Here is a 19,985-nt window from a genome sequence, read left to right on the forward strand (position 1 = left end):
TTTAACACACATTTTTGCCCATAAAAAAATCTAACATTTCTCCTTACACAGTGTTTCTGGGTCTTATGAAATACACATTTAAAAGCTGTGACATAAAAGACAAGTAAGTTATTGAGTGTTCTTTTTATTATATTTATATTTACTATATTTTATATAATATTTTTAATACTATATTTTTATTATATTTATATATTACTTATATTTTATATAATAGATTTATCATTTCTTATTTATTTTTTGTACCGAAACTCATCGAAACCTTTACATTTCAAAACTTGTATATATTTTTTAGATAGTAATTAAAAATAAATGGCAAGTGCATCTAACTCAATGTTGTATTGGAAAAGCATTAAATAAAGATTATCATGACATAATTTACCAAAACCAAGAAAACTAAATGTTTTGAGGAATTAACAGAAAAAGATAAAGAAATTGTGCACCAGGGGTATAAAATTTTTACAAACTCAATAAGCATGTCATATTCTGATGAGCTTTTGTCAATAATTAAGGGAATTTAGTTTCATTATAATGTTTCTAGACAAAAATTCACACACTGACCCACTTGAAACCCGAGCCAAAAGCTGTTAATCGCATAACAAATACACTTAAAAATTGTTTACGGGTAATTTGAAGTAAAATGTTTTCCACTTTGTCTTGAAATAATAATTTATGTTCGAATGAGTAAAAAGATATATATCACATAAATAAAGCTATATCGATAAAAATAACAAAACCTCAAAATGTTTAAAAAAATTGATAAAACTATGTTAACTAAAAAGGTTTGCAATTGCTTTAATCATAATTTGTTATAAAATATTTCAAATACAAAGTTTCTTCAGATTTGCAAAGACTTTTGATATCTTCTGAAACTTTTACTGCTCGTTCAGCACAAATATTGGATCTTTGCATATTTATAGGCGAAGGAATATCACACCAAAACTTTGTGAATGTATCGATAGCTTTTGGATGATCTTTAATGGCTTCCTCCAATTCTTTATTCTTTAATTCTTTACAATTTTTTAGGGTTAAACATTTGGTTTGAAAACCAGATATCTGCTCATTTTCCAGCAACAAACTCAACTGCCATCTCAAGTTGTTGTCTGTCTCAAGGAATTAGTATGTAAGCAAGTAGTAAATAAATTGCCCGGGAGTTCCATCTAGATTGGCTAATATTTGGTAAACTTTTAAAATTATTCTAAGGAAATTTCTTTTCATTCCAAAAGTATTTCTCTACCTTAATCAGATGCTTCAAAAACTGCATTTCTTCTCTCCATTTCAGTTCATTCTCCTTCAATTGTATACCACTATTGTCAAAGTTTAATGTTAAATATTCATATTTACTACGTATTGCTTCAACAAAATAATATGACAGTTCAGGTGAATTGCTATTACCTTCAAAAAAGTCATCCAGAAATAACTTTTATAATCAATCTAATATATGGTGTTGACAACCAAAATAGAGAAATTTCTGAAAGCCAACACTTTTAAAATGTATCATTAATCTCTTTATCTCGCCACTCGTTTTCCCAGTGCTAACATTTGTAGTATCTGTCACGATCATTTTTATAGATCCCCATAAATCATCTTCATTCAAAAGGTCTCAAAGTCCTTCAAAAATTGTCTCTGACTTCCCATTCTTCAATACCATTGGCTTTACCCTAACCTCTTTTTTATTGTTCTTTATCACGACTACTTGATTTCCACTATAGCTATCTTTTTCCCATCAAAATGCAAACACCAGTTCTTGACCTTCAGTTCTCGATATATTTTCTAACTTTTTACTTTCTCTGATGACTGCCATATAGATTGGTGGTTGAGTTGGTGCAGGAAGATCAAACCAGCAATCTGAAGTTGTTGAAACACTATGGCAGCTTTTCGTGTACTTAGCTTTGCTTGACAAACCAATTTAACAGCCTCGACTGTCCACTGTTTAATTTTTTTGTTTAATAATATTTATTGAAGGTTCATAATCACCGTCACTGTCACTTACTGACTTATTACTACTTTTGTATTCCTCTTTCTATTCATTCAGAATTGAAGTTGATGGCATTGATGGAATATTTCCAATTTTAATTTTCTTTGAAGGATGAATTTTCTTTGAAGGATATATTTTTTTAGGATCATCAGGTTTAATTGTAGTATATCCCACTCTACCAGATGTCTCTAATTGCTTTAAATAAAGATTTCTATCTTAAGAATGAAACCAAAGTCCATCCTCTTTCGTTATATCTAATAAACTATAAGCACCTGGCTTTTTAATTTCTATTTGTCTCTTTTTAATCAATTCTATTATTCTTGGCACTGGTCTTTTGTCTGTTGTTGGAAAATTAAAATCAACCTGTAGTTCTAACATTCATCTGAAATTTTCTTTATTCATCCTTTCACATTTTTACAGTCTGATGACAAGCTGGTGTATTGGTTAATTATTTGCCACTTTGTTGGCATTTAACATATTGTTCCTAATGATTGTTCTTGAGATTTAATCTTACATAATTCTCAAATTCTACATTTTTTTTTTTAATATTTTGGTTGCAGTAGAATTTTTGTTTGACATGTTGAATGGTTGTGTAATAACTGAACTTGTAATGCCTTATACAATCTATTATTTTAGACTAAATTACGCAATGCTAAATTTCACTAATAAACAAAACAAAAAAGTTTTCCCTCACAGAGCATTAAGTTAAATCATAAATCAAAATAGCGTGTTAAGTTTAATGAAAATTGTCGCATAAAAGAGCTTAAGATCTCCTACTTCTGTTTTTAAAATAAATTTAGCGTTTAGTTTATGGACAATCCCATAGGAACTATAATTCATTTGGTGCATGAGTTTTTTAAAAGGATGTACCTTAAAATTATTGTCATTTTTTTCAAAATATAAAAGCTCGTTACTAGGTGACATGCTCATTTGAAAATCTTAAAACTATTTTTTATTTTATACCCCTTTGTGCACTTACAATGTAAATAAAACAGTATGTCTCAATCCAAGTTGATGGTAAAACACAAAATTTTTAAAAAAGCTTCTATTATTTAATAAAAAAGATCTATTATTTAATAAAACTTTATTTGAGTTTATTAAAACATCTTTTGACGTCAAGATTAGATTATCAATGCTTTGTGAACTTAAACCAAAATGGTATAATCCTATTGGAGGTACTTCAAAACTCCATTCAGTATCATACTCACAAACACATACTATGTGTTTGTGAGTATCACAAGAATGCTAAACTTTTTAAAATATCAGATATTTCAGACTATAAAGACCTCTTGACATTAGCTGTATGTGATTTAACAAATTGAGACTACATGCTGCACAGTAGTAAGTAACCGGGGTTGATATTTGACCAAAGCCAGGGCCAGGTTTGATAAAATATAGCCGGGGCTGGGTTTGAGACGGGGCTGCATAACATTTATACATCCCTAAGTACATTTTTTAAATTCAAAATTCATGTAATATTTTGTATACATATGAATATATAAACATCATTATGATCAATGTGATCATCATAATCATCATTATTATCATCATAATGATAATGATGATGATGATGATCATTATCTTTACTATTATTATCATCATTATCAACAGCATAAAAGAGGAAGGATAAAGCCTAATAATGATGATCATGATCATGATGCTCATTATCATCATCATCATAATTATCATTATCATCATAATCATCATCATCATCAGGCTTAAGCCTTCCTTTTTTATGCTGTTTCTGTAATATAAACAATCTAGAGCATTTTTTTTCTTAACTAAAACTCATTCATAAAAAATATGTAAGGCACTCTCTTCAAGTTTTCTTATTTCTACCACTACAATTTTCTACTGAAGCTGCTACCTTTCTACATGCTGATACCTAAATTACTTAAATCTTTTCTAACAAACGTTGTTCGATACAACATTTTTTCTAATCTGTCTAAGATTATGCCTCCTTTTCTTATCTTGCTAGAATCATACCGCACATCCATCTGATCATCTCCTCTTTCGGCAAATATTACACCATATAAATAATAAAGTTTATACAACAATGAAAGGATATTTTATGTCAGCATCTAAATAAATAGCAAACATATATGTTTATATGCATAAGTTTTATACATAAAAAGCATGTTGGAAGCTTATATTACTTTTCTTAAAGTCAAGCCTCATTCTATTCTACATTTTTCACCATCTTGAGCAGTTGCTTTATTAAACATTAATCATTTCTTTCATCTTTTTTACAAGAACCTCTCTCTTAAGAACAAATGTCTTTTTATTATTGCAAGAAGCCAATGTAAAAAAGTCCTGTCTGATGTTAAGCTCTGTTATTCTCGGTTTACTAAATCTTGTATCTTATCTCAGATGTTAGGTTCTAGAGACTTTTGGTGTCATTGTCAACACTGTCATTAACTAAAGTAAGTCTAACATTTAATCTCTAATTTATTGGTCTGATCTTTTTACTTCTCCCCAGAATAAAGCAGAGTTATTTGCAAAGAATACTCTAATTTGACTCTTGAATATAATGGCCATACTCTTCCTGACAGTTAAACAGATTAACCCATTGTTAATTATCGAAATCACTCTGGCTTCTAATGCTAAAGTTAATTCTGAATTAAACATTTCTACATATTTCCAGAATAGATTTCCATCATTTAAAAGTCTTAAAATAGTGTTCTCTAGAACTCTCTTCAACTTATGCTAAACTTTTAAAAAATCCAAATAAGTGGTTCCAATTTTTCAAAACTCCAGAAAACACTTTGATCTCTCTAACTATCCAACGATTAGTCTTCACTCTGTTGTTAGTTTCCAATGATTAGTCTTCACTCTATTATAGTTGAAGGCTTACCCTCTTCTTTATTTCAAGTAACTTTAAAGGTGCCACAATAATGATCTACAATAATGATCTTCATGAAATCTAAAGTAGCTCAATTTTCTGACAACTCAACTTTATACTTTTGTCTTAACTAAAAATCTTCTATTTTTAATTGCTAAGAACAAGCAGCCAAATCTGATCTCACATCTGTAACAGCCTAAGGCTTGCAGTGACTTATGGATTTAAATTCTGGACTTAAAATCTATAATTTTTGTTAGACAACAAAACTGATTTATTTACTGCAAAAAAATATTATATATATAATATATATTCTAAACTCATATGAAACTGAATTATACATAAAACAAATATACTATATATTCTAAACTCATATGAAACTAAATTAAAACACTGATTATATTGATTCAGGGTAATAATTATTTGACAACTTCATTATTTTTCATCTTTGTTCTATTTTCTGTGCTCATGAAGTTAATGTTAATTATCATATTATTTTAAAAATTGATTCTTTTACAAGCTGTTGAATGTGTTTAACTAACCTTAATGCATAATTATAAATTTTTAAAACAAACCATTGCTATTAGTACATAAAAGTAACAAAAATTTGGAAGTGAGTACAACAAGTAAGTACCCATAGACACTTGTGATTTCTTATGGAATCTCATATGAAAATGTATTAATCTGTACAAAATTCTTCATGATCTTTTACATGTTTATTAAAATATAAATTTAAACCTACTTTATACTTTTTAAATTTAAGTAAGACAATTTATACAAGTCTTTCTTTTAAAAGGCTTGTATGAATTGTCACTTATTGTACAAAACTTATTTTGCCTCTTAATGAGAAATGTACAATTTATTATTCTAATATTTATTTTTGGATTTTTGGGTTTTGTTTAAAATTTTTTTTTTTCTTCTTTCTAAAACAAGCTTCCCAGCCTCACTCATGATCAAACTTGTTAAACTTCCTATTTTTCTTGAGCCTTTTTTCTAAAAAATACAAAAATATAGACTTTAAATATTCACGTAATTAATTAAATGAATATTTAAAGTCTGCATTTTTTAAATATTTATTAAATAATTGGGTAATAAATTTAAAATTTAAACTTTATGAATATTTACAAACATTTATTAATTTTGCAAACTTTTAACTTTTAACTTTACTGGAATGAAAAGTTACTAAACTTCAAAATAACTGTCACTGAGGCTGTATGCTACTAAGGGTTGAGTAGAATACTTCTGTTGGACATATCAAGCATGAATAACAACTAGGGTAATAAAAATTATACTTTGCAGAATTAAAAATCATAATTTAAAAGTACAAATATTTCTATTGTGTATATAAGTCTAAACCGAATGAAGAAAAAAAGTAAATTAATAAAAAAAGTATACAGTAAATAAACAAAAACACAATTTTTACAAAGTTAACAAATAAAAATGTATACAGCAAATAAAAAAAAATAGACAGTGAAAGAATAGAAAAGTACAGTGATTGACAAAAAAAGTACACAGCAAATAAATAAAAAATAAATTTTAATAGCATGCTTGTAAAAATGAGATAATAAAAATATGAAGACCTTTTTTTTAAAGTAGCTACAATTTCAAATTAAAAAAACAATACCGCTGTTTCACCATGTTCACCAGCAATATTTAGATCACGGTTATTTAAAACACAATCATGCAAATCTCGTAACATATCTTCTCTAACCACATTTCTTATATCTTCAAGTTCTTCTTCTGTATATACTAAATCAAGATAAATATTATTGAATAACTTATGAAATAACTGATTTCTTCAGTTTTTATTACTTTATATACATATATGTACATATGTATACATACATTAAGGCACACATAATGCAATAGGGCGATTCTTGTGTTGCATGCATGAATCTGGTACAAACTATTTTCAATATAAGGGGCTATAGAAAATTGTTTACCATATGCAAGATATATATTGCAATTATTATAGTAGGAGATGTGCCTGATATAAAATAATATTTCTCTTAATAATATGTTTATTGCACATATTAGTAAAAGAGCTGATTAATTGCACTCGTTGGAAGCATAGACTTGATAAATTTTCCATACTATGGTACTTTTTTTGAGTTCTAACCAAGGTTTTTTGTTGCCTATTTTACTGATGATTTCATCATTGCTAATATAGAGAATATTAGTAGCTGTCATTAATGGTTTCAAAACATTGAAAAAAATCCATAGGCATTTATACACGCACTTTCTCATTCTTGCTCATACATTTCATTCAAACAAGAGACTTGACTCTTTTTCCAACACCATTAACAACCCCCTTTCCAAGAGAAGTTGTAAAATATTTTCTTTCAAATGTTTTATTATATTGCAAAGATAATTGATTGAGTAATTTCATCATAAACTAATTTTTAAATTCTGATGATTGGTCATCAGTGAAAAGAGTATTAGTATCAGTAGTAAAGTTTTCAAGTATTTCATATAATTATCCATTAAAGCAGTAAACACTATCTTTTCATTAAATATGTTTTGCAATTGTTGTTGTTGAAAACAGCTGTAAACAATTGAACAATTGTTTCTCCTCCACAGTGCACTTTGTACCTCCTATTGATATTTGCAAACATATGTCATTGCAAAATCCACATAAAGAATTCATTTTTCTGAAAAAACAAACCCGCTTGTCTTTTTCAAACTCAGCTGCTTGAACTCTTTCTATATGAACATGTTCCCAAAATTTAGATAAAGTAAATAGTAATTCCTAATTTACTTCTCCTTTGCAATCATTTTTTGATTATTATTGAAGATGTCTAGAGCTGCCTTTGGTCCACTTATACCATATGACCTGCTCTACTGGATTTACACTTTAGAGGGATTTTTTTACTCTGTTTTTAGATAAAAGACAGTTGCCAAGCCAACAAAACCAATTAAGTAACTGTGACCAACAGAGGTTATCTAACCACCATAAACTATTAAAGCTGATGCATAATGCTCTAAGTAATAAGCGAAAATTCTCATGCAGTTTGCACTTACACTGGTCTGCAGGTTTTTCTTCTACATTTTTAGGCCTAAGATTTTTAAATGCAGAGAAAAGCATTACCTCTCCCTAGGTCAATTGAAAAATATAGTGAGCCTCTCTCAAAAACATAATCAAAAAGTATTTTCTCAGTTTCTTTTTCTTTCCATTTTCCTACACAGTTATTTAATCTTTTAGACTGGGCATTGTGAAGGCAATGTCTGTTCTGTAAAAAAATTAGTTAATACTTTAGAGATCAGTATGTTTTTTTTTAAAACAAAATCTGGACCTAGATGTTAAGGACCAGAAAATATATTGTTTGGTTTACAGCTCTTAAACATGGAATGAAAAAAATAGATAAATCAAGATAAATCCTTTAATCAACTGTTTTTCATTAAAAATCTATTCTAGTCTTCAAACTTGATAATTTTTATAATTTTACTCTATTTATGAACAGAGTAAGTCTTACCAATGGCTTATTGGAAAAAACACCAATTAAAAAAACTCAATTAAAAAAAGATTAAATACAATAAGAAATTTATAGAGGAAGTGATATTAGAAATATTAGTAGTAAACAACAAGGTTTTGGATTGAACAGGTAGTATCATCATATGTAGACATACAATTTGTTAAAAATTATTTTACATTGTTTATATTGTCTTTTATGACATTCCTTTAACTACTGCTATCATACAAGTTTCAGACCATTCAATTCAAGATAACTATTGATTATAATTGTATTGCATTAGATTTTTATTCCTTCAATTTAAAAAACAACTTTGTTTTTGCCTTAAAACTACAACAATAACAATAAAAAAAATAAAAAAAAATTATATAATGAGTACATACAAGCTCCCATTTTTCCATCCAAATATATTTCAATGTCTTCATTATCTTCCACCAAATCAATTGGCATATTTCCATCAGTATTTATTTCCACCATACTGGCACCATTTTCACACAAATATTTACAAAGTTCAAAATTTCCACATGCTACTGCTGCATGTAATGGAGTCCAAAAATCAGCATCTTTAATATTAAGATCAGCACCATTCTTAACCAAAACATCTACAACATCAACACAATCTTCAATGACAGCCTTTAACAAATATCGAAATATATATATATATATATATAAATATATTTGGTCTAAAATATATAAAAATATGAAGCATATACATAATGCATATATATATATATATATATATATATATATATATATATATATATATATATATATATATATAATATATAATAATTTTTATTATAATATAATATATAATAAATTATATAAAACAAGTGTACGTGCGCAAATTTGTAACCCTATGTGCAATGTACATACATAGACTGCCTTAAATAGGGATGGGCGCAATGGAGTGCACATACACCTACTAAGGGTTTAGGTTTGGCCAGGCATTATAAATTAATAATTTATATTATAATATATAATATGTAATAAATTTATATTATAATATATAATATGTAATAAATTTATATTATAATATATAAAAATTTATATATTCATATAAATATAATATATGATAATTTATACTATAATATATAATAATTAGTAGATAATAATTTATATATCCATATAAATAATATATATAATAATTGATATTATAGTATATAATATATAATTAATATGTAATAATTTATACATTCATATAAATATAATATATAACTATTATATAAAGATTTTTGAATCATATAACAAGAAAAAACCAAATGATAGTTTTGAATCATATAAATATAATAAATCATAATATATAATAATTTATATATTCATATAAATATAATATATAATAATTTTTATTATAATATAATATATAATAAATTATATAAAACAAGTGTATGTGCGTTAACTGAAGCTTTATGTTTGGCTAGGCAGTCTTTTAATCAAAAAAATAGGTTTTTAAAGATTTAAAACTAAAAAAAAAAAATGTTGCGTTGCAAAATTGAACAACCTTCCCCCTGTAACAAATTGACACAAAATCGCTAACAAATCCCCCCCTCCCCCATTTGTGACAATTTGTGAACAACCTCTTAGTTGATATAGCGGCACTCCCTCACATGTTCTACAAATAGTTAATCAGCGCATGTATGAATGCAGAATTCAATAAATACAGCTGTGTATAAACTTTTTGAAAAAATATATATTTGTTTTTATTTTAATATATATTAATCAATATTCACTGATCTATTGCACAATCACAGGTTTTGTTAAGAAGCGTTATTCCATTCGAATTTTACATATGAAATGACAATTTTAAGTCATTTACCTTATGCCAAAACTTTTGTCAATAAGATTTTTTAAACAGTCTTTTAAAATAGTTCATGCAGAAAACATTAAGCAGTAATTATTGTAAAAAACATTTTCACCTCATTTTTTATCTTTTTAGTTAAAAAAAAACAACAGATAGTTAAAAAAATTTTTATCCAACTTTTGGTTTTTAATTTAAATTTATTTTTTTATATCTAATTAAATTTATTATCAAATATTAATAAATTTAAATTTATTTTATTATATTTAAATCAAATTTATTATTAAATATTATTGTTATATCATAAAAGAATATTCTTTTTAATAAATTTAATTCAAGTTACTTAAAAATGCTCATTTAATTATTTAGTTTATTGATTTATAGTTTCAAATCAATAATTTTTTTTCATTATCAATACTATAAAAGTGATAAATATATATAAAAGTGCTTAATGCATTTATAACTGTATATAAATGCATTGCTGGATAAACCATAATGAAGCCAGTAGCAAAATTAGAAAATTTATATAATAAATGAAAAGATGATTTTTTTTAGTTTTGATATTGCTTTTTAACGAAAGTTTTTTCATTAACATTTATTTTTTAGAATCATGGAATGAAATTCGATTAGAAACGATTAGTTTATGAGTTGTGTGCCAAGATTTTGTTAAAGCCAACAGTTAATTAACATATATTAAAATAAAAACAAATACATATTGTATAACAATTTCTACATATATTTTATTGTATGACAGGAAAATGACTTATACTGGCATATATATATATATATATATATATATATATATATATATATATATATATATATATATATATATATATATATATATATATATATATATATATATATATATATATTTATATATATATTAACAGTTTAAATAATTTTTTGTTTATCGCCAATTACATTTGATGATTTGATAAATTTATTTAATGTTTTTAATTCTGCTTGTTTATTTCTGATTGTAACTCTCTCAACCATTAGCTTCAAAATACAAATTCAACAAGAAACAAGAAACTGAGAAGCAGGTTGAGTGCAGTATTTCTAGAGCGAATTTGTTCAAATTTAAATCTTATGATTGATGATTTGTTCAAACTTGAATCTTATGATTGTGATAGGGATTCAAATAAAATGTAAAAATGTAAATGTTAAAAATAGGCTAATTTGGCATATTTGTATTTCCACTGTATTCGATTAAAAAATTTCCTAAATATTTGTATTTGACTGAAACGTATTTGCAATTCTATCAACTAGGTTAATCAGGTATTTTTTGGGAAATAGTAAGAGGTTTAAAGGATACCCTTATGGAAATATTCCATGGGTATTCCATAGAAAACCCATGGAATTCCATGAGTAAACCATGGTTTTCCCATGGAAAACGGAAATTCCATGGAATTTTCATGGGTGAATTTCCATGAAAATTGAAATCCCATGGAATTTCCATGGGTGAACCATGGTTTTTTTTTTATAACTCATGTTTACCATGTATGCAACATGAGCTATGAAAAAAAAAAGCGCTTTTAAAGATGCCGTCTCAACTTGTAGAATTACAATTATTTTTAACTTGAGTAAACAGAATTTACTGCATTTTTCTGTTTTTCTGTATTTATTAGGACTATAAATTATATGTTTTTTATAATGCATCACATTTAATATGATTCAAACTAAACATACAGACATAAATAACTAGACAGAACTCATGGGTTTTCATGGAAAACTCATGGGTTTTCATGGAAAACTCATGGGTTTTCATGGAAAACTCATGGGTTTTCATGGAAAACTCATGGGTTTTCATGGAAAACTCATGGGTTTTCATGGAAAACTCATGGGTTTTCATGGAAAACTCATGGGTTTTCATGGAAAACTCATGGGTTTTCATGGAAAACTCATGGGTTATCCATGGTTAACTTATGGGTTTTCCATAAAAACGTGTTCCAAATACCCATGGTTTTTCCATGGGTTTTCCATGGAAATTTTCTGTAAATTTTCTGTAAAATTTTAGAAGGCTGGTTTTCATTCTTTTATTTAGTAGACCATTTTATTAGTCTTGTCTTGGAAAAAGTACAATTGTTTGTATTTTTATTTGGAAAATGCCAATTGCATAATTGTATTTAAATTTGTGTTCGAAAATCTAGATTTGATGTATTTTAAAACTTTTAAATTTCTTGATTCTTTTTTAAAACTTTTTTACAACAACCAGCAGGTAATCAGCAACCTTTCATTTATATTTTTCCTGACTTTAACTGATCAAAATAATAATTCTTTCCAACATAGCATATTAGTCAAAAGAAAACATATACAAATCAAGTTTAACAAATTTAGCCAATAAATAATTAGCCAAAATTGAAATAAAGAAAAATTAAAAAAAACTAAACACATAGCCTAACATAATTGAAATAAAGAATAAACAATTTATTTTAAACAAAAACAAAAAAAAAATAAAACTAAAAGAAACACGCAGACTAACAAAATAAAGCAGAAAAATTAATTTAAAAAATATTTATAACACTTTTTGCATAAGATATATTGCACAGTCCACTAATATTTTACATCATAAGCATGATATTTGTTGCTATTATGCAACTACAGATTGTATAGCTAAAAGCTTGTTTTACTTTTTATAAAATCATCACAATTTAGACTACTTCAAATAACGCTGAGTATTGCCTATCTTCTCCAATAAGGTTATAGCAAAAGTTATTTAAAAAATACTATGCTATCTCAAAACTGTTTTGGTGATGCATGTTACATGACCAAAAATACTGGCTCATAACTTGATCAGCTAAAAAAAAATTATTATCAGACCAGAGTCATACAAAAATGATACTTAAGAATCAAAACACATCTATCAGCATGGGCATTCTGATCTAACATTCTTAGCAGGAATTCAGCACAGACCATTTATGTTTCAGTTTTCATTACTTTTGGCAAAGAAAAATGTTAAATTAAGCTTGTTTGCTTTTTTATAGTTATTGCTTGCTATTGTCCTAAATTTAATGTGAAACTCAATCAGTTCAACTTTTTGTTTCTTATACGTTATATATAGTTATTGCTTGCTATTGTCCTAAATTTAATGTGAAACTCAATCAGTTCAACTTTTTGTTTCTTATACGTTATATATAGTTATTGCTTGCTATTGTCCTAAATTTAATGTGAAACTAAAACTCAATCAGTTCAACTTTTTGTTTCTTATATGTTATATATATTTTTACGCTGATTTGGATAACTAGTATATGTACATCAATGCGATAGTGGAACTAGAGATAAAGAGAAAGTTGCAAATAACAAGTAAAAAAATTAGTAGCCTCTTTAGCTGTAGTGGGCCCCCACTATTGCTTTGGGAGACAAATTTAAGATTAAAAAAAATGTTTTTAAATTAAAACAAAAATATAATACTTTGTCATATAATTTGAAGTAAAACTTTAACAGTTTACAAAAAAGTAACGATTTAAAACTTTATTTAAAAATTAGGCATAACTTTAAGCAAGATAAACACAATATTAAGCCAAATGATTTGATATGAATGGCTTTGTAACACTTTCATCTAGATGAAAGCTTCTATAGTTTTTTATTCGAAAATTTCAGTTTATAAAATCAATGTTTGCAACAATTAAATTAATAAATATTTGTATAAAATAACTATTTTTTAGTTTTACTTTTTAATTGAGTATATAAAGTTTTTTTTTTTATATATAGTGAACATATAGTAAAATTTCGCTTTATTTAAGTAAGTTTGTGAAAAGTTATGTTTTAAAGGCAGAAAAGTTTGTTATAACTACATATATTTCTATAGTTAGACATCTAAATTTACAGTTTGTGGTAAAAACAGCTCTTAACGACTCTTTGAGCTTAAAAATGTTAAATTAAAAAAATAAAAAAGACTTATGTAAAAACCATTAAATTTAATTGAGGAAACAGAAAAAAACACATACTGAAACTTCTATTCTTTGTGTAATATAAAATATATATAATATAATCACGTATTTAGCAAGAAAAGAATAGTAGGAAGATTACTACACATGCATTAAAAATTCATAAGAAATTTAAATCTTTTCATGTTTAACAAAAAGTAAATGAAATTTCAACAAATAAAAATTAGATTGGCTTATTGATAGATTCAACTTTAAATTTGTATCAATCAATCAAAATATATTTAAAAAAACGTTGTATTTAATATGAGTAAATCTATTTGCACATATATGCGAATAGACTATATCTTATTATAGCATATTTGCATGTTAAAAAAAAAAAATTATAATGAAAATTAACAAAAAATAATTTATAATTTATATATTATTATAAAATATTAATTATAGGCGATTTTGCAAAGAGACTATAATTAAATATAGTGATATATCATCATTTTTTTTTTTTTTTTGGCATTAGAGAGGTGAATTTAATTTAAAAAAAAAGCTTATGTATAATGCACAAGGATTCCTTATTATATTTTTGTGTCCAAATCACTAACTTGAATATTACAAACGTTGCTAGCTAGTCACCAGCTGAACCAGGTGCAGTTTTAACATTTGTTTTGTTGATTATGATTTGTTGTTAATGTGGTTTTTTAATGTTTTTTTTAAAATAATTTTTATAATAAAACAAAGAGATTAATTTAGTTTAACTTAATCCATATTTATTTTATTATAAAAGAGAAAAAAGAAATATAAATAAATTAATTTATTTTGTTAAATTATTATTATACATAAATATACCTACAATTATATGTTATTATATTATTATAAACTTTAAAAAATTTATGCAAGAAATTTACATAAGTAGAATAAATAGAAACATAGCTAAAAATGTTTTAAATGTGATTTTAAATAGAAACATAGCTAAAAATGTTTAAAATGTGATTTTAAATAGGACGCAAACCGAAAGCATTAAAAAGTGTTTCAAAATATCTAAAATTATTAATATAAGAGTTTTGGTAATGGCAACTCATAACTATCCTTGCTAAATATTTTTACATTTATTTATTAAAGTCTTTTTTCTTTTTTCTAAATATCTATACTTAAAAAGGGTATTAACTTTGCTGATTTAAATAAAATGTTAAAATGCATCTTTATATCATTAACTTTTACCCCACACCATAAGGGGTAGCAACAGATAAAAACAACCCATTTCAACACAATCCATTTCAACACAACACATTATTCACAACACATTTAAACACAACACATCTCTCTATTAATTTTATTTTTATGTCAAAAGACTAATTTCAAAGTTGAAATTATTATTTGATAAATAAAATATACCTGATGTAAAGCACTTAAGCCATCTTCATTTTGTAGATTAGGACTGAAGCCATTTTTAATAAATGAAGCCACTAAATATAATTTTAAGATTTTAATAAATATATTTTATACATTTGTCAATCTGAAAACTAAAAAGCTTTATATTTTTCAAGAGTTTTTGAAAATTTATAAGCTTTGGATAAATGGCTAATCAAAATAAGCAAAAGTAAATTTTTTAAATTTTATCTTTGTAATTAATGACTATACAATATATGATTATTTAGCAGCTTTTTTTTTACTTTCTATAAAAAAATAAAATAAATATATTCCAAAATAGGGCATTCTAGAAACTTGCAAAGACATCAAAGTTATATGTCAAAGCAATTATAATTTTTTATATAAGTAAGGTATATCTTTCAAAATCATTTCTGGAGAGGCATCGTCAGTTAATAAACAAATGATCATACCACTGCTCAAGACAGCACTGCCTACAATTCTCTCACTATAATCATTTTCAATGCCGAAATATTTTCAATGCCGAAAGTGTCAAGTCTCCAACAATGGCAGATATTTTTTTGTGACGGAATTGATAAATTATAGACTAAAACAATTTAACCAAGTGAAAAAAATTATTAAAGACAGAAAGAAAATAACAATAAAAATAAAAGATAATAATCTATTAAATATTAAGTGAATAATAACGATAAAATTGTAATTACTATTATCATTAAAGCTACAAAAACGTTAAATACGCTTTAAAAACATTAGATACACTTTAAAAACGTTAGATACACTTTAAAAACGTTAGATACACTTTAAAAACGTTAGATACACTTTAAAAACGTTAGATATGCTTTTAAAATGTTAGATTCACTTTAAAAATATTAGATAAGCTTTAAAAGAAAATTTGAATTATAGATTGATCTTTTAACAAAATTTAACAAAAAGAAAAGATAAATACAAGGACTACAACATGACAGGACGTGCAAAGTAATTCTCTGACTTCACTAGCAAAAGCCATTCAATACTTCTTACTAAATTGTAAAACCAATATTACTAAAATAATTTTACAGTGAAAATATATATATATATATATATATATATATATATATATATATATATATATATATATATATATATATATATATATATATATATATATATATATATATATATATATATATATATATAAAGTCAGTATATAAAACTCTATAAGCAAATTAACAACACATTAATAAAGTCTATCTAAAACCTCTTAAAAGATTTTTTGATGATAAACCAAAATCATAATATGTATCAATTATAGACAGAATGTTTATAAGCCTTTTTCTACAACATGCTCTGTCTCTGTGTTTGGTTTTTTTCACAAAGCATAACCCAATTCTACCTAGCTGATAAGTACACTCATGAGGAACTGTCAAGTATCCTCGTGAAACTTCTTCAATGAAGTCTTTAGTTTCATTTGTTAGTCCATCCTCAGCATAGACTAGTTCACCCTCACATTTTTTTCTAGTCACCTTGCCACATAGACAACAAAGCTCTCTTCAGTTTCTGAAAAGCTCACATCATAAATGCAAGTTTCATTTGAGGTTGCATCTTCAAAATTGATTGGACCTTCACATGTGTGATCTTTGTTAATTGGTTATCCTACTTCCATTAATTCTAGAAACGTTGCAGCAAATCGAGCAAATGCTTTTTAAAAGCAGAAAAAACGTACCCAGCTGCCATAAAAGCATTTGCCCATGTTGATTGTCTGTAAATAAAAAATTCTGTCACTTTAAAGCTCACGAAGCAAGACATAATCAAAACTGACTGAAAACAAATACTTGCAGACAGCTATCAACCCTTGAGTGGTTTGCACAAGGGCTTTTTTGGTATCATTGGTAATAAATTGAATTCATTTGAGTCCATGCCCTGATTTTATAGATTTAAATTGTTCTAGTAATAATTGCAGATTATTTGAATTTTTATCATGCACAGATCGGTTGTGGTCTCTTAGTCTAATAATATGCTTTTTTGCAGAAACATTAACAATATTCCACTAATCTAAAACCTGCTGAATAAAAGAGGATGTTTCATGAGCTCCATTTAGTTTCAAAGCAGCTTCTACTTTTTCATTAAGCATTCTTAAAACATGTTCCACATTCTGTAGTTGAAGTCTAGAAGGATAAACAGCAGCATGGAATATAGGAACTGTTTTCAAAATGTTAACTTTTTCATTTTAATATAGGTTTTTGATATCAGAAAAGAAACCAATGGTTTTATTGTTATGAGATAACTTTTGATTTTTCAGAAATCCAGTTGTTATGTAAACATTTAAGAAGATAAACTGTATCAAACAAAAGAAACACTTATAGCCAGTAATTCTTTTGAAATTTTTGCAGTATAGCTGATTGATTTTGTAATTATCTGTTACAGATCCTTAATTAATGGCACCATATTAGCATTTCATGATTACGCATAGCATTTAAGTTGGCATTTTTATTACGCATTAGATTTACGCATTACAATTACGCATAGCATTTAAGGACTCTAGATCATTTTTTGCCATCCCATATAAAACTCCACCTGAATAAGCAACTATTGGCCTGATTTTTTAATTTTTAAAATGTTTTTTGTAACAAAAGATCTATCTAGATTATCAGAAATAATAGACTGCAGCTTTTGTTTACTTAAAAGCACTAAAAAATCATGAAGTTGATTGTAGTAGGAGTTATAAAAAGACTCATTAATTAATAATTTTTTGTCAGGATAGAATTCAGAAAACGAATTTATTTTGTCTTTTTTAAGAAAATAGTTAAGTAGCTGATCCTTGGGCTTAGATTGGCAAAACATTGACTTTGGTGTTGATAGACAAGAAAAAGGAAAAATAAAAATACTTGGTGTACATAGTGGTCGAGTATAGACACCAGGAAGCTTAATCATTTTTGTATTTTTAGGCCAATGTTTTTCACATTTAAAAAATTTAGATGGCTCTATAACAAAATCTTTACATGGAGGAAGCACGATAATCCATTTCTGTTTCTCAACTTCATCTTTAGGTAATTTAAAAACACGACACTGATTAAGTTCATTATAATTTCCTTTAAAATTTACAACTCCGCATTTGTTTGGCATATTGAAAGAGATTTTCAAAAAATATTATTGTATCATTAAAAACGCCTTCCCACTTTGATAGAAATAATATCCTTTGCTAGCGAATTCAGAAAATTGACTTTGCGCGCTCTGTCATATCATGCCCTTGTCGTAATCATGTCCTTGGATGTCCTATGTCATATCATGTCCTTGGATAAATAATAAGAAAAGATCAATAAAAATGAAAATATCAATTTATAAAAAGAGAAAATATTTTTATAACTTTTTGTTATTATTGTATCTATTATTTTTCATCATATTTGATGTATCACATTTTTATCAGATTATTTATTTTATAATCATATTTGATGTACCACATTTTTATCAGACTATTTATTTTATAATTTATTATTAGATTATTTATTTTGATATATTATAATATATAATACTTATTTACAATATTATATTGTTAATTTATATTTCTCTTTTCTTATATTTAGTTTTTCATTCACTTAACTCAATTTTATAACTTTAACCATTATTTTGTTGTTGTTATACTTTACTACTTTGTTTGGCTGTTATGTTACTCTGTTAACAAAAAATTTCACAAAACTTAGTAAAAAAATCTATATAAAAAAAATTCTTCACAAACTTTGGAAAAGCATTACTAATCTAATAAATGTCAAAAACTTTAATAAATCATCTACCAACTTGTTTAACAAGTGTTACTCATAAGCTCAAATCCAATATTTATTCATCTTAGGTCAACTATCAAAAGTATCTTACATGTCCAAATTTCCATGGCCTACTCATAAACTACTTAAACATTTCTAATCAACATTCATTCTATGATCTATCTAAAAAGTATTGATAAAGAAAAAACCTTGGTTAAAAAGCAATTTCAAAACTAAAAAAATCATTTTTTCATAAATTTGTTATATAAAATTTACTTAAAAAATTATCTAAAATATTTTTATATTTATTTATACGGCAATGCATTAATATACAGTTACAAGCGCAATAAGCATTTTGTATACTAGCACTTTTGTAACAGGATGAAAAAAAAAAAATTAAAAAAATTTGAAACTATAAATAAATAAACAAAATTAGTTGAATGTAAAAGGAACATTTTAAAGTAACTTGAATTACATTTATTAGAAAAAAATTTTCTTTTAACATTTTAACATTTTCTTTTAAGTTTTGAAATTTTAGCAATAAAAAAAATAGTAAAACAGAGCATTTTAACGAAGTAATTAAAACAACTAATAATTACTGCTTAATATTTTTGGCCTGTTGTTTAAATATTTTTATTGAGATTGTTTTGTTTTGATTGGTATAAAATTTAAATGTTGAAATATTCTGTCAATTTGTATTAATAATTGGTAGGAAAATACACAAATAATTATAACTATAATGCATTATCAAAGTACTTTTTAAAATTCAATAATTTCACAATATTTGCATTTTTAATATCATTTGTCAACTTGTCAAAATGAGAAATCTATGGTAAATCTGGTAATAACTTAATACCAAACAATTTATCAATTTAAAAATGTATAATTAACAATCAGTT

At 25.6% G+C, this 19,985-nt stretch overlaps 1 protein-coding gene across 1 annotated transcript in view; it reads right to left on the reverse strand.

Annotated features, from left to right (window-relative positions):
• LOC101239857 (protein phosphatase 1 regulatory inhibitor subunit 16B) overlaps nucleotides 1-19,985 on the reverse strand; it is a 51,121-nt gene that overhangs the window by 28,110 nt on the left and 3,026 nt on the right. Inside the window, exons 3-5 of the mRNA XM_065820370.1 lie at nucleotides 15,359-15,429; nucleotides 8,668-8,917; nucleotides 6,439-6,563 (exon numbers count right to left, since the gene is read on the reverse strand). Of these exons, the coding sequence (XP_065676442.1) occupies nucleotides 6,439-6,563; nucleotides 8,668-8,917; nucleotides 15,359-15,429 (446 nt within the window). The remainder of the gene's footprint in view (nucleotides 1-6,438; nucleotides 6,564-8,667; nucleotides 8,918-15,358; nucleotides 15,430-19,985) is intronic.

Source organism: Hydra vulgaris, chromosome 15 (assembly GCF_038396675.1).
Source record: "Hydra vulgaris chromosome 15, alternate assembly HydraT2T_AEP".
NCBI classification, from domain to species: domain Eukaryota; kingdom Metazoa; phylum Cnidaria; class Hydrozoa; order Anthoathecata; family Hydridae; genus Hydra; species Hydra vulgaris.